The sequence below is a fragment of the Cyprinus carpio genome, chromosome B16, assembly GCF_018340385.1.
Source record: "Cyprinus carpio isolate SPL01 chromosome B16, ASM1834038v1, whole genome shotgun sequence".
NCBI classification, from domain to species: domain Eukaryota; kingdom Metazoa; phylum Chordata; class Actinopteri; order Cypriniformes; family Cyprinidae; genus Cyprinus; species Cyprinus carpio.
Genome location: NC_056612.1, coordinates 5,446,622 through 5,462,720, shown reverse-complemented (window position 1 = coordinate 5,462,720; position 16,099 = coordinate 5,446,622). Strand labels below are relative to the sequence as shown.

General features: G+C 36.0%; 2 protein-coding genes across 5 annotated transcripts; one reads left to right on the top strand and one right to left on the bottom strand.

Moving 5' to 3' along the window:
- Nucleotides 1–2,377: 2,377 nt before the first annotated feature.
- On the bottom strand, nucleotides 2,378–12,850 carry LOC109078047 (elongation of very long chain fatty acids protein 4-like). 3 transcript variants are annotated; one of them, XM_042740429.1, is made up of 8 exons: nucleotides 12,789–12,850; nucleotides 11,448–11,707; nucleotides 11,110–11,297; nucleotides 8,548–8,735; nucleotides 7,404–7,484; nucleotides 4,282–4,453; nucleotides 4,062–4,189; nucleotides 2,378–3,086 (listed from the first exon to the last, which is right to left on the bottom strand). In XM_042740429.1, exons 3-8 carry the CDS (start codon nucleotides 11,174–11,176, stop codon nucleotides 2,790–2,792), a joined length of 933 nt encoding a protein of 310 aa, XP_042596363.1. In that variant the 5' UTR covers nucleotides 11,177–11,297; nucleotides 11,448–11,707; nucleotides 12,789–12,850; the 3' UTR covers nucleotides 2,378–2,789. The 3 variants fall into 3 exon arrangements, with proteins under 3 accessions (XP_042596363.1, XP_042596362.1, XP_042596365.1); XM_042740428.1 differs by having other exon boundaries at nucleotides 11,110–11,200; XM_042740431.1 differs by lacking the exon at nucleotides 11,448–11,707 and having other exon boundaries at nucleotides 11,110–11,200; nucleotides 12,789–12,831.
- A 22-nt stretch (nucleotides 12,851–12,872) lies between these two features.
- Nucleotides 12,873–15,895, top strand: LOC109078052 (dynactin subunit 3-like). 2 transcript variants are annotated; one of them, XM_042740433.1, is made up of 7 exons: nucleotides 12,873–13,003; nucleotides 14,094–14,178; nucleotides 14,256–14,342; nucleotides 14,979–15,062; nucleotides 15,153–15,208; nucleotides 15,298–15,357; nucleotides 15,480–15,895. In XM_042740433.1, the coding sequence occupies exons 1-7, from the start codon at nucleotides 12,902–12,904 to the stop codon at nucleotides 15,564–15,566; spliced, it is 561 nt and encodes a 186-aa protein (XP_042596367.1). In that variant the 5' UTR covers nucleotides 12,873–12,901; the 3' UTR covers nucleotides 15,567–15,895. The 2 variants fall into 2 exon arrangements, with proteins under 2 accessions (XP_042596367.1, XP_042596366.1); XM_042740432.1 differs by having other exon boundaries at nucleotides 15,150–15,208.
- The last annotated feature ends 204 nt before the right edge of the window (nucleotides 15,896–16,099 follow it).

Sequence of the window (16,099 nt, the reverse complement as noted above, 5' to 3'; positions counted from 1 at the left end):
GACAACATTTTCATTTCGGGGTGGAGTATCCCTTTAACAGTAATACTGTGAAATAGTCTTACAGTTTAATACAGCTGTTTTCTATGTGAATCTCTGTTAAACTGTAATTTATTTCTGTGATGCGCAGCTGTATTTTCAGCATCATTACTCCAGTCTTCAGTGTCACATGATCTTCAGAAATCATTCTAATGTGCTAAATTCTAAATTTGCTGCTCAAGAAACATTTCTGATTATTATCAATGTTTAAAACAGTTGTGCTGCACAATATTTATTTCTGGGAAATGACGCGTCTGATAACAGTGACTACGCATTGGCATTTAGTTTATTTTTATATACAGCACTGTTTATCTGTCATTTGAAAAGAAAAAATGAGCAGTTGATGATCAATGCGTTTTCCAAAAGCACAATGTACAAAACTGCACCGAATATACAACATTATAAAAATTCAAGACAAAACACATGATATATTTCAGGAACTATTCGAAACGAAACACAACAGCGTGGAGCTTAAGACTTTATTTATACACAATACAGTACGGTAGCTACAAACATATTTCCCAACCCTGTTCAGTTCAGTTTATGAGATGTAGTCATTTCCCAATCAAACTAAAAGCCTTTTTATCCTGTGAGACACTTGATCATTCAAATGCTGATGCATGATGCATCCGTCCTAGCCAATATCAGTTGCTAAATGATCGGTTCTGGTCTGATTCATCCGATAATGGAAGCAGATATTTGATCCGTTTCAAAGCCACAGAACTGATGTTCATCTTTCCATCATTCACACTGGAGCTTTGACTGATTCTGAACACTGTTTCTGAAACAACAGACAACACAACAGAACTGTATATTCTCAGTGATTGGTCTCGGACAGTTGCATCCCTAATTCTGAGAGAAGCTGGAGCTGCATGATGTGTGTTTTAAAGCACAGGACCGATGGTAATACATCCCGCCAGCAGCTGAACAACTGACATGAAACATGAACGCTTCAAATAAACAGACACTTAAATATGCTTTACAAGATATTGACATACAGTGAGGTCCAAAAGTCTGTAAAATGAAGATGAAACATTTCAGACTGTGCACTATTTCTATGTGACTACTCAAATGTAAGTAAACGAGTGTCACTGATCATGTGACTCTTTGTACAGATGGCCAGATCTTCTTCTTCCAAAAGCGTTTGGATCTCAAATCATGCTGGAGACACTTTTTCATAATAGAATCAGTGAAGAAATCTCACTAGTTGACTTTTGGATCCCACCGTAATAAATGAGGAAAAACCCATTGATATCATGAATTCTTTCTCTATAATCATCGAACACTGACGAGACGCGGGTCTTTTCTGGCATTCGGACAGCAATGTAAAAAGGGCAGACACTTAAAATAATGTGCCAAACTTAAAGGGACAGTCCACCAAAAATGACAACTCTTTTATCATTTACTCTCCTCAACCGGTCGACGGTAGCCATTGACTTCCACATAGGGCTGCATGATAAGTCACGATAAATCACAATCGATATTAGGCAAAAGCAGCGATATCCATGCGTGCATCTTGTCAGTGAAGCACGGTTCTGTGATCAGTAGGAAATCTCCATCCGAAGACAGAAGATTCAACTGCTTTCACTGATTTAACATGAATAATAAACACAGGAGTGTTTTCTTGTAATAAATTATATTTGTCCCTGGAGCACAAAACCAGTGTTAAGTCTCTGGGGTATATTTGTAGCAATAGCCAAAAATACATTGTATGAGTCAAAATCATCAGTTTTTCTTTTATGCCAAAAATCATTAGGATATTAAGTAAAGATCATGTTCCATGATGATATTTTGTACATTTCCTACCGTAAATATATCAAAACTTAATTTTTGATTAGTAATATGCATTGCTAAGAACTTCATTTGGACAACTTTAAAGATGATTTTCTCAGTGTTTAGATTTTTTTGCTCCCTCAGATTCCAGATTTTCAAATAGTTGTATCTCAGACAAATATTGTCCTCCTAACAAACCATACATCAATAGAAAGATTATTTATTTATTCAGCTTTCAGATGATGTATCAATCTCAATTTCAAAATTGACACTTAAGACAGGTTTTGTGGTCCAGGGTCACATATAACAATGCAGTGTCTTTATCATACTATGAAATATGTTGCATGCTTTATTCTGTGTAAGACGTCACATCATCTCACAGAAGGGTTTATTTCAAACACTCGACTGACGTTACAAAGTGAGTTAAGAGTAAAAACATGTTATTAAATGTGGTATTTTCAGATGAAGCAGCATTTACTACAGAGCCATGGTTCACTGAGAAGCTACGCAAACAGCTGTCATTATCACAGAATGGTTTCATAATTTCGATGTATTATTTTTATTTTTGTTTTTGCATAGCTCTGTGTATTAAATGCTGCTCCATCTGAAAGCATGTGATGGAGATTTACTACTAATCACAGAACCGGTTCTACTGACAATAATCACATGCGATTTATCGCGCAGCACTACTTCTGTAGTATTTGTTTCCATATTATGGAAGTCAATGGCTACCGTCAGTTGTTTGTTTTAATAACATTCTTCAAAACATCTTTTTTTTTTGTGTAACGTAAGAAAGAAACTCGTACAGGTTTGGAACAACTTGAGGGTGAGTAAATGATTTTAAGGTGAATTGTCCCTTTAAGGAGGACGGAAAGGAAAGATATTGTTCAGTCTCTCTACATCTAGGCTCGTTTCTCTCTCTCTCTGCAGTCATACTGTTTGTTTGTCAACAGCTCCTGACCTTTAACCTGTCAGCCGTTTTAATCGCGCTTCGCTCGGCCCTTCCTCTTTCTCCTGCCGCTCTCGGCCGGTTTCTCGTCCGTCTTTCCGTTACTGGAGCTCAGGGCTCCGTTGGCGGCTCCGTTATGAAGGGCTTTGCCGGGTTTGGCCGTGGTCTCGCGGCGGGGCTGGCGGCGGTACGTCTGGTAATAGAAATTCCCGAAGAGGATGATGAAGGTGAGGGCGTATCCGATCAGACACCAGTGCATCCACTTGGGGAACGGACAGTCGGAGTACAGCGACAGAGCCGTGTGGCCGATGGTGACGTGAAACTGGATCTGAGGAAGAACATAACCGATCAGCTCTCAGAGAAATTAAACGTATTCAGCATACACTACCATTAAACAGCTTGGGGATGGTTTGTGTTTAAGGCTCGTCTATCAAATCAAAAATACAGTGAAAACAATAACAGTAAAATCTAAAATAACTGTTTTCTATGTGGATCTACTGCAAACTGTTCCAGCATCATTACTGCAGTCTTCAGTGTCACATGATTGTTCAGAAATCATTCTCATATGCTGCTCAAGAAACATTTCTGATTATTATTAATGTTGAAAACAGTTGTGCTGCACAATATTTTTGTGCAAATTGTTATACTTTTTTTTTATTCACTCATTTCATTCTTCAATGAATAGAAAGTTCAGCATTTATTTGGAATATATATTTTTTGTAACATTATAAATGTCTTTATAACAATTTAAATATAAAAAAAATCCATAAATTAAAAAATAAATACTAATTTCTAAACTGTTAGTTCTGAATGAATGATTAGTAACATGTCAAATATAATAAAGCTGGTTAAATTAAATTATTATTTCTGATGTTTAAACTGTTATTCTGCATAAATGTTTTTGGGAAAACAGAATTGTTTCATACAATTCTTTATAGTACGATGCTAATGACAGCAGTATTGAAGACAGCAGTGTTTTTCTGTTTTTAATATGCATACTCTAAATACCAAATAAATGGAAAATATGTATTTTATGTTGTGCAAAGACAACACCTTTTATAAAACACTTTTTATAAATGTGTTATCTGGTTGGCAGAAAATCAAAAAATAGAGAGATTCTGGAAATTGATAAAGTAGACATTTTGATATAATTGATATAACACTTTGAAATAAAAGGTTACTTTAAAATCGGAATCATATTTATTTCTAAAGTTCCCCTGTCTGCAGAATCACCCTTTAATTCCACATCATTCTCAATTTTGCTCTTTTTTTTCACAAATGCTTGTAAAACGTCAGCATTTACCATTTGGATGATGGTCAGATACTTCTTCCACCACAGATATTTCTGTATTTTCGGGCCGAATGCGGCCAGCCCATAATACAAGTACATCAGGACATGGATGGCTGCATTCATATGAGCCCCGAAGAAGGCTGCGGAAGAGAGAGTGTGTTTCTGTATCAGTCTGAAGGGGAGTATGACAGAATTCATTCCTGTGCTCAGTGTTCATGTATTTGATACATACACTGTCCCCCGGCGACCCATTTGATGCCGATCCACCACAGAGTGAACATGGTGCAGTGGTGATAGACGTGCAGGAAGCTGATCTGGCTGAACTTCTTGCGTAAGATGAAGAACACAGTGTCGAGGTACTCCACACCTTTAGAAATAAAGTACCACCACAGAGCTGCTGCCACCTGCCATCACAAGAGGATATAAACGTCTCTTTATTCCAGTCTGTTTCAGACTTGTAGATTCACTTGTAGATAAAAACACTGAAAGAAATTATACGTTTAGACCTCTGAACTTACATACTTTAAACTTAAAATTATTACAATCAAATGCATTGGTTTTTCTAAAAAAAATAAAAAAAAAAAAAGTTTCAAACCCTACATTTTAATTTAATATTAATAAAAAAAAAAATTCTAGTAGATTTTACATTTTAGAGAATTCCATTAATTAAAAGCAAAGAAATCAAGTTTAGAAGAGAAACACAATTTTGTTGTGTAGATCACAAATAATATGATTGATCAGACAATAAATCTGTAAATCACACAATCTGTTTTCCCATTTTTAATTGTAACTTTTTTAGACCCAAGCCATAATGTCACTTAATACATACATACATACATACACACACACACACACACACACACACACACACACACATATATATATATATATATATATATATATATATATATATATATATATATATATATATATATATATGGGTCAAAGACGAAAAAGTGTTTAAGCATAAAAAAGTGTAATACTGCTTTAAACTGTTGTAGTTTTTCCCCAAAAAATGCAAAAAGTTTTCTGTTTTATTTAATTGCAATTTTGTTTTTGTTTTTCTGAGCAAAAAATAAATATCATACATTTTCCCCAGAATACAACAAGAAAAATACCAAACAGTCAAACAATCTAACAATCCAAACATACAAAAAAAATCAATTTATGACATATTAAAAAAATAAAAAGACTAATTACTAATGAGTTGTAATTTTACATTTTTAACATTCGCCACTATCCTAGGTTTTGCCCATTTGTCAGTAAGAATTTTTTACTAATTTAAAACAAATAAAATTTAGCATGCTCCATTATTCTTTTAGGTATTTTAATATGTGCTCATCAGAATAAGCATGTTGTTTGAATTTTTGCATAAATATTGTGTTACACTGAATGACAATGTAACATTATTTCAACCAAATTTTGACATTTTATTCTACAAAAACTTATCTGAAACCTTAAAAGTAGACATTTTACTTACATTTAATGTGCTTTCTATGGACACAAAATCACTTTTGTACATTTCTTTTCATTTACACATCAAAAAAACCTCAACCCACACACACACACTCACACTTAATTTCACAATAAATAAAAGCTAAATTAACTATAATATGGAAGTAGAATTTTCACTTGAAATAAATCTCATTGTCTGATTTAGGTAACTTACTATAAACAAAGACAACGACGAAACACCTTAACAGTTTATTTTTAAACTTTCTTTTTAAAATATGCACCATATTTTCTATTATATACTAAGCAATAACAATCATAAATTAATATTAATATTATATATTTTTTTTTTTTTTTTTTCTGTGGGGAGAAGACAGTTCAGTTAGACTGATATAAAAATGCACTTTAAGGTGGTCATGAACTGCATTTATTATTGTTATTTTTTTAATATTTCATAATGTTTCCTGTGGTGCACTTATAATGTTAGCATGACTTTTCCATCTAAAACTGGCAAATAAATAAATAAAAGCTGTTTTTGGACTAATGAGGAGGTTTTGCGTTCTGAAACGTACAGGAAGTGTTTATAGGAAACTGACCTCTTACATGTCCAAAGATCAAGGTTCATTCGATTTCTCAAGTTATGACCCCTTTAAACACATGACACAGTCATTAGACTTTTTTCAGTGCATATGGCTGAAGATTCCGCTGTTTTCAATCATCTGTGTCCTCACGCAATTATGAATTAATATTTGCACATTGAGATTGAAATCAGAACGTAAGAACTAGCTCGCTCTCAGTTCATGCATGTGTTTCAATGATGTAGTATCAAACTAAAAAAAGAATTAGGCTGCATAAATGCATCTTAATTAAAAAAAAATCACCACTCATGTTCAGTATTAGGATTTTCCTATAAAGTTATTGTAGTGTTGTACTAATTTTGACATGTAGGCGATTTAGAAAGTATAGTTTTGTTAAATCTTGAGTATTATAGTCATGAGAGAGAGAGATATCAGGGCAAAATAAAGAGACTGAGAAGGAAAATGGAAGTGAAGGTGCAGTTCAGGAGAGAACTTTTAATTATTTTTCATGTCCCGAACATAAAGATTTAACCCTTTTTTATGTGAGGTCCATACAAAAAATAGGGTTATCCATGTTTCAGAATTTGCTGTGGGTGTATGAGTGTGAGATTTCCCGGCCTGAGATTATTTCCCAGTGCGGCCCTCGTGGAAATCAGTGGTGCCTCAATATATGAGTACATGAACACATACACATAATCTCTAGAACTGCTCTGAGGCACTTCATGAGCATTTTACTTGTTTTGAGAAAACTATTGTCCATGTTTCAAAAAGACACCAATGTTTCAGGAGTTTAGTACACAGAATAAAACGTATGCTTATTAGATAACCGTATTTAAGTTGATGTATATGCTTTTATTTAGCATTATTTTTTATTTAACAATTTTTTTTCCAAACCATTGTTAGATGCAGTGTTTCCTTTGGTTTCAAAAACAGTATCAGTAAACAATTTCTTATGATTTTAAATCTGCACTGAACTTCAGATCAATCTCAAAGTAAAAGGCGGTACTAAAGTCTGGTTTTGTGGTGGATGTGTTCAGATTTGATCATCTTAATTCAGGTGATGAAGGATTGTGAAAGTCTGACAGTGTTGAGCTCTACTGTGAGGTTAACCCTGCGTGGTGCAAATGTTTGAAAATTATTAACAGTTGCAAATAAACATTATTTAGAAATTTAGAAAAGTAACCAAAAAGTAATCAGTAGTAATCAGTTAAATTACTTTAATAAAGTAATTGAAAAAGTTACACTACTATTACATTTTAGATAGGGTAACTTGTGACCTGTAAGCTGTTCAGCACTGCTCTCAGTCTGTGACCGGCTCACTCACCCTCACTTCATTAGGATCGTCTGAGTAGTCCACAGGCTGACAGATGTAGCTGTAGTTGGCCGCTCGGGCTGCGAGGAAGAGCTGAAACACAGAGACGTTTGGACGATTTATATGGTTGGTATAAAGAACAATCCCTCATCATTAGCTTCTTCATCTTATGCATAAAACAGACAGCAACTCTGCCATATGGAAAGATAAAGACTATCACTGAAAAAAGATGCATGTTGAAGGAATGGTCACCAAAAAATTTTAATTTGCAGACAATGTCCTCACTCTCAGGATCATCTGAGATTAGGATGAGTTTGTTTCTTCATCAGATTTGGAGAAAAGTAGCATTGCATCATTGTCTCATCAATGGATGCTCTGCAGTGAATGGGTGCCGTCAGAATGAGAGTCCAAACAGCTGATAAAAACAGCACAATAATCCGTTTGTTAACAGATGTTAACTGATGGACTGGAGTGCTGTGGATTATTGTGATGTTTTTATCAGCTGTTTGGACTCTCATTCTGACGGCACCCATTCACTGCAGAGCATCCATTGATGAGACAATGATGCAATGCTACATTTCCACAAACCTGATGAAGAAACACACTCACCTACTTTATATAGTTGGCTAGAATGATTTCATTCATTTCTCAGTTCTGACTTCTGTCCAAATGAAGTCGATGTTGCTGAATCATAAATACCCGGACTGATGGCTGCTTCAGCTTACTGCTAAATATAGCAGCAGTGGTGTATTTATAGCACATTTAATGGACAGCACTGTGCTGAAGTTATCTGCTGTGGATTTTGATTATAGACAGATATAGGAGATGAAAACTTACAGGCTACACTGAAAAAAATGGTCAAGTCAAGTCATCTTTATTTGTACAGCGCTTTTACCAACGCAGATTGAATCAAAGCAGCTGTACAGCATTAAATGGACACAAACAGTGCGTCAATAACGCAAAAGAACAATAGTAAACACTCAATTTTCAGTGACGTCATCGTCCAGGTCAGCATTTAGACGGTAAGATCTAAATGCACTGTTTTTATTTATGATAAAAGAAATAACTTAAATGTTTATATGAGCTATAAAAACTAGGAAAACCTAGGTGGGATTTAAAAAGACAAGAACTAGTGCCATGTCCAGGGTGCGCTCACCTCTTTGAATATGAAGAAGTTAAGGACGAGCATGCTGAAGTTGTAGAGGATGAGGGTCTTCCTCAGCTGGAGGGGCTCCCGGCCCTGCATGTACTTGGGCCCCAGCCAGAGGAACAGCAGGTACGAGGAGCTGATGGCCAGCGTGGGGAGCGGAGAGTCCATCAACGGCCATTTCTCCACTCGCTTGTCTACACACACACATCATCACGCTTTCTACTGGATTCTACAAACGCACTTTCATTGCACTGGCTTCAGTATATCCTGGCAAAACATTTCAGATGATGTTCTTCAAGTACAGTAAGCATAAATCAACACAGTGCTTTCAGAAAGTTTTTGTTGTTTTTTTAATTTGTGCAGATCCAGATCCAGAATCCATCCTGCTTTAGAGAGCTTTTAATGCGGCGGACATCAAAACAGAACGTTATCATCTGTCGGACGCTAATATAGTTATCATTATGAGTTTATTTGACATAATGAGAGCAATACAGCTGCATCTTTACATCTTCTGTGTCAAGTTGCTTTAACTTATTTCCATCGTGGTCCTTGATTTTAGAAACTGTTTGCATGTATCTCTTTAACAGTAGTTCACAAAATTCACACAAAATAAAATAACTTGACGATTATGCACATACACAACCAAAAATGGAAAATCAATTCTATTCAGACAACCTACCTAAAAACAGTATAAATAATAGCAGGCGCGCAAAAAAACCAACACTTAAAATATAGACCCCTTAATCGCCTACGTCACTGTGACGTCACCGCTCTAGCTGGAGGCAAAACATAATGAAGAACTCATAGCAGGCGCGCTAAAAGTTTAAGGTTTTGACTTTAAAATGTCGTCTTGTTGTGTTTTTGGCTGCCAGAATAGAAGGAACAGCACTTTTGGTTCAAAACTAAAGTTTCACCGGATCCCGGCCGACATTCCTTCACAGAAATCAAGAAGACAATTGTGGTTGAATGCAATACGGCGTACAGACTAGACAGAGACGATCATAAATAATGCTCGTGTTTGCAGTGCACACTTCATATTAGGTAAAATAATCTATGCATATGTACTGGTGTGTTGGTTTTATCTAGTACAAATCAGCAAGTTTATGTTTTATAGGTGAAAAGTCGCCAACCTTCAGCGCACTAGCTAGCTTAAATGTTAAACAAACATACAGCGATAGATGTGTGTGCCATCCTTTGAATGGTCTCTTAAAATAATCCACATTGCTAATCATAGTTAGCCCAGCCATAGGTTACATTAGACAATAAGCCTTGACAAAATTCCCCAAACCACCCGAAAGTAATTCATATGTTGTCTAGGAAATATCCAAAACCTGGTTAAAATGTTTCCAATGAAAACAAGATACAAGAACTACACCAGGCTTAGCTAAAAATAAATAAATAAATACATTAGGCTACTGTAATGTTATCCACTCGTCATTATATTTTGGTCAGATAACCAGTTTGGTCAGTGAACTGAGTGATCAACTGAATTAATTGATAAATGTATGCTAACTCCCACTTTTTTTACTATTATTTTTTTTTTGTCACGGTCCCGCAGAGTCAGTGACTGTACATATTCGGACAGTTCCGAACCTTCTTCTGCATCCATGTTTAATAAATCCCTCCTAAAACGTGCTAGTTTACGCTTGTCAACATTGCATCCGCGTCTAAAGGAAAAAATAAAATAAAAATAATAATAATAGGATATAACATGAACTCTCGCTATCATTACTGATCAAAACAAAACCAACACTGAATATATACAGTATTGTTATCATCCTCAGTGTGAACCTGCCTCAAGATTATATTGTTATCATCCTCAGTGTGAACCTGCCTCAAGATTTGGATTTATAAAGCAGTAAAAATTAAAAAATGTATTTGTTGGCTTTACATAATAATTAAAAATAAATCAATATTAATTGAAAAGGGACACTTTTATCCAAATAGAGCATGAAGTATTGTGATTTTTAAGTTCTTGATTAGAGACTGTGTTTAGGATGATAAACAGCAACCAGATATTAGTCTAATAACTCCTGATTATCGTGTATTACTGTAATAGTAGGTAGAGGCTAAGTTTAGGTGTTGGGTTTAAAGATTAAGAGATCTAAAACATGCTCATGCAGAATAAAGGGCATGCATTTACTGAGATGTAAACATGAACAGGTTGCACATCAGTGAACACAACAATAGCACTCATCATGTCTGGAAAAAGGGCTTATTTTTTATTTTTTGGAGTCTTTTTCTTCTTCATCATGTTCTAGACGCAAAGTCGAACGAACGTCACGAAAAGTGCTTTATAAGTACTAATAAACAGCCAATCTGCTAGTTATATACGTGCTCATAAACAACTAGTTAATACTGAGATTCGGCCCCTAAACTAAACTGATCTGGGCTCCTCATCGAACAGTTTTTTTTCTTAATGTGAAGAACATTTCAATCATCTAAAGAACCTTTATCCGCTCATAAAGAGCGTATTGTGGACCGGAGAGGTTCTGTGAATGTTAAAGGCTCCATCAGTGATAGAAACCAAAACAGATGTTATCAGGACACGGGGTCAAGAGCAGTTACCTGCGATGCTGAGACTCCATCTGTAGAGATCGACTGTGTGGCTGAGTGTGTGCTTTATAATCTCCATCACCGAGACTCAAACCCTGAGGGTCTGAGAAGAAGAGGAGAGAATAAGAAGAGAGAAGAGAAGAAGAAGAGAGAAGAGAAGAGAGGTGAGGGGTCAGGTGCTGTGACAGAGGGATGGTGGGCTTGAGGAGGAGACAGCACAGCACAAATCTGAATTATGATCATATTACTGATGAAGGGATGCTCTCACAGCCAGCATCAGAAGAGCACAGTCCTCACACAATATCACAGACGTAGCGTTAAACTCGACACAGCGACGATTCCATTCTTACCGTAGCGCGATTGAAACCCGTTTCTAATGACATTCAGCGCAAGGTCGCGGGATCCGTTACTCCGCGCTGAGGAAACACCTTCGTCCCGGACTGAACCGGATCCGCTCACAGGCCCGGGGCTGAAGCAGACGGTACTAAACCCATCCGTGTGTGGAGCGCGTTACAGGGACACTAGCATCACTGCGGCTGTCGGGTCGCGCCCTCAGCGATACTGCGCATGCGCCAGAACAGGTGCGCGCTCCCCTCCAAACCCGCGTGCCCTGCGCGGGACAAGACGCTGTAATAAATACTCTTTATCTTTTCCTGACTGTCATCCTTACAATTTTATATATATATATATATATATATATATATATATATATATATATATATATATATATATATATATATATATATATATATATTGTTTTTGAGTTTTCTTTCATTTTTGTGTAAAATAGTGTTCAGATGACTAATACAATGGTTTGTTTATGGATTGTTACACTGATCTGATGATGAAATTGACTCTCTATTTGGAAAAATCATGCATAAAGTAACATAAAATACATGTATAGGCCTATATAAGCGATACTGCGCATGCGCCAGAACAGGTGCGCGCTCCCCTCCAAACCCGCGTGCCCTGCGCGGGACAAGACGCTGTATTAAATACTCTTTATCTTTTCCTGACTGTCATCCTTACAATTATATATATATATATATATATATATATGTTTTTTTTTTGTTTTTTTTTTTTTACTAGTTACTTAGCAAATACTACTTAGGATGTAAGTTTCACATGTTTTTTCAGTAAAGCCTACATCATTCATTTTGCTTTTAAGTTTCATTTGTTTTTGAGTTTTCTTTCATTTTTGTGTACAATAGTGTTCAGATGACTAATACAATGGTTTGTTTATGGATTGTTACACTGATCTGAGGATGAAATTGACACTCTATTTGGAAATATCATGCATAAAGTAACATAAAATACATGTATAGGCCTATATAAGAATTCTAAGACTTCTAATTAGGCTGAAATATGACTGGTTTTTATTGTAAGATGTGAGAAGAATATCTATGAGAATATACATATAGGCTATTTGGATTTTTTTTTTTTTTTTAACTGCTGGAGCCTCAGTAAAAAAAGCAAATTAAGGCATTAAAGACTCCGAGACTGAATCAGAATATTAAAAATATTAGGTGACGTAATGCTTTGTTTTCTTTAAGTGTCAAAATAGCGTAATATGAACATTCTGTTTGTGAAACAATACCGTGAGTAAAACACTTTCTAACATTAAAACCAGCATCCAGTGTAAAAAGGACTTTGATATGTGATGATCTCTGCTCAAGTGTAAAATATTTCACCGTTTTAGTCGAATGTTGGTGGAGCTGGAGGACCGTGGCAGCGGACGCGCAGAAGAAGACGCTCTCCGAGGCGTCACTTCCGGTTTAGAGGAGAGCCACCGGAGACAACAACAATGGAAGGGAGGAACAGTGTCGATGATCTGGACACTCGCCTTCAGCTTCTCGAACAACGCGTTTATGGCGAAAGAGGAGGAAAACCCAATAAACCAGTGAAGGTGATTCGCCTTCTGTGTGTGTGTGTGTGTGTGTGTGTGCGCGCGCGTGTGTGCGCGTGTGTGTGCGCGTGTGTGCGTGTGTATGCGTGTGTGAGAGTGTGTGCGTGTGTAAGAGTGTGTGTGTGGTTTATTGATGTTGATTTGACAGACAGATGATATTTATATGATGACATCAGTGAGTGTGCTGTTCTTCTAGTGTGCACTAGCTGTGTCTGAAGCTGCTGGTGTTTGAGGCAGTACCGCGGGTGTGGCAGCAGCGCTCGTGACACACAGACTCTGTTATCTAACCAGTACACTAACTAGTGCACATTAAACGTCTCTGAGTTCCTTTAATCACATGTGCATGAGTTAAATTTTAATTGTGAAGATTGTAATAAATTGTAGCACTTATTTGTGTGTGTGTGTGTAATTATAAGTGACATAAATACATGATTTGATTGTGTGTGTGTGTGTGAATGAATGAATGCCTGATGGAAACAACTGCTCTAATTATAATCACTAACATGAATAGAATACTTGCTAATTATAAGTGACATAAATACATGATTTGATTATGGATTGCAATATAATCATAAGTGCATGCACAATCATTTTCATGAGTTTGCACAATCATTTTTGTGCTTAAAAGTAGTATATTCAGTAATGAACAGATCAGACTTATCCTTTTTAACGATTAATCGCCTACAAAAATATTTTATATTATATTTTTATTATATTTATATATAATATTTTTGTCTACATAATATTTGTGTGTTCTGTGTATATTTATTATGTATGTTAATACACACACAGTTTATATTTTGAAAATATTTACATGTTTGTTTATATTCATAAATAAATATATTTAATATATGAACATAACATATTTTTCTGAAATGTGTACATGCGTGTGTGTGTGTGTGTGTGTGTGTTTATACATACATAATAAATCTAAACAGCATACATGCATATATTGTGTGAACAAAAACTGTTATTTTAGATGTGATTAATCGTTTGACAGCACTACTGAAATCTCTTCCAACATCTTTATGTTAGTTTAGCAGTGTGTGTATGTTTTGCTGGATTTGTGATCTGTGTTTCCGTCCCTCAGTGTGCTGAGTCCCTCACGAGGATCAGTGCTGCTCTGGCAAACACCGCAAACAAGAGAGAGCGAGTCAAGATCCTTCACAAGAAAAGTGAGCGCCTCCCAGTTTACTTTTGGTATCAAAATACTGCTGATGTTTTAATGTTTCCTCATTTTTTTTTCCGTCAGTTGAAGATTTGCTGAAGTATTTGGACCCCCAGTTCACAGACTTCATCTGTGTGCCGGACGCAATGAAACTAGAGTTCATTCTAGCGGGTCAGTGCTCTGATTTCCACACGTGTCGACACTGATCAAATCAGTCCTGAAGATCAAACTATTAACTACACAGGCCCAACAATATAGTTATTAACATGACATAGGATGAGAAAGTCTGCAATAATCCACTGCACAAAACATGTTATATTTGACACAAACCATCATAGCAGTCGAACCTCTATTTAGTCTGAATTGTGTTTTTTTTTTTCTATCTTTTATAACCTCGTGTAGTTTTGTTCATGGTTTGTAAGAATAAGATAACATGCTGGCAAGCAGCAGATGAATCTGCACAAAAACACACACTTTTTCTTGCAATTGCATGTTATAAACTAATTGTGAGTTTACATTTCACAGTTCAGTTCACAATTCACAATGCTTTTATTTCTGTCACAGTCTAAAAAAGGTATTCTGACTTAAGAGAATTAAGGACTTAATCAGGATTGCATGGAAAAAAAATGCAGAACTGTGAGATAAATAGTCAAAGATATCAGAAAAAAAGTTTCTATAGTAAAGAACTGCATGCAACCCATTATTTAGATTCATTTATTTATTTTTGAGCTGTGCTTCACCAGTTGAGAACCACTACAACACATCCTGATCTAAACAGTGCATAAGCTCCTCACTCTTTATCCACAGAGGAAGACTTTCTGCGGTCTCAGGCCACGTTACTGGAGCAGGTGCACAATCTGCAGCCTCTTCTGGACAGCAGCCACATTAAAGGTCAAACACGGACTCAAACGAGCCTTTTCTTTACTTATGACTGCAGTTATCTGGTTATAACAACACTGCTTTTCCCTCACATCACAGCGGTTCCAGAGCTGAGCACTAAAGTGCAGCGGTTGTCACAGATTCACATTCAACAGCAGGTGACACAAATACTGCTAATAAACACTCTCACTTGATGAGAACGTGTCCTGAAGCTCTCTGACTTGTCTTCCTGTATAAACTTCCGCAGGACCAGAATGAAGAGTTATCTGCTGAAGTGAAGAAGCTGTTTGAAGAATACAACAAAATGGTATCCTTGCTTGCGGTGAACGACTCGTATTTAATTCTTGCGCTGCTTGCCATGTGTTGAGAGCTCCCTGCGGCTGAAATGTGTTCACATGAATGCCTTACTGTCCTTAACGTCCTCCACAGATGTTTCTCTTATCAAAGCAGTTTTCTCAGTGGGATGAAGCTCTCCGGAAGCTGGAAGGACCCAAGCAAGGCCAGCAGATAGACTAGGATGCTAATGCTTAGATTCGTCATCGCAGATATGATTAATAAGACAGCACTGTCATTCATAAACACACCTGGTTTATACTGTAAGTTAGTGTTGTTAAAGGTCTTCGATCTGCCGTTGATCTAAATTATGTACCAGTATGGTCAATATTTTAAGTGATTATATACTCATTACATTTCTCTGATTGGAAAATGTATTCTAATCATTCAGTAAACTCATTTTGCTTTTTAATTTATGTATTCCAGCTATTGTAAGGAATGATGTGTATGAGGTTGTTTTTGTTTACTGTCTTTAGAAAACTCACAACACCAAAAAAAAACAAAAAAAAAAGCCCCTCTATATTTTGTTCTCCTCTTATATTATATATATATATTTACAAAAAAAAAACTAGTCTAGTTTTTACATTTTTATGGGTGACTGCTAAACATAACTAAACCTTTTTTTAACAATATTACAGCACCAATATTACTGGAGACATCTTTTAGACCAAGTTTTTATGGTAAACTAAAATAAAAAATATATATATATTTTTTTA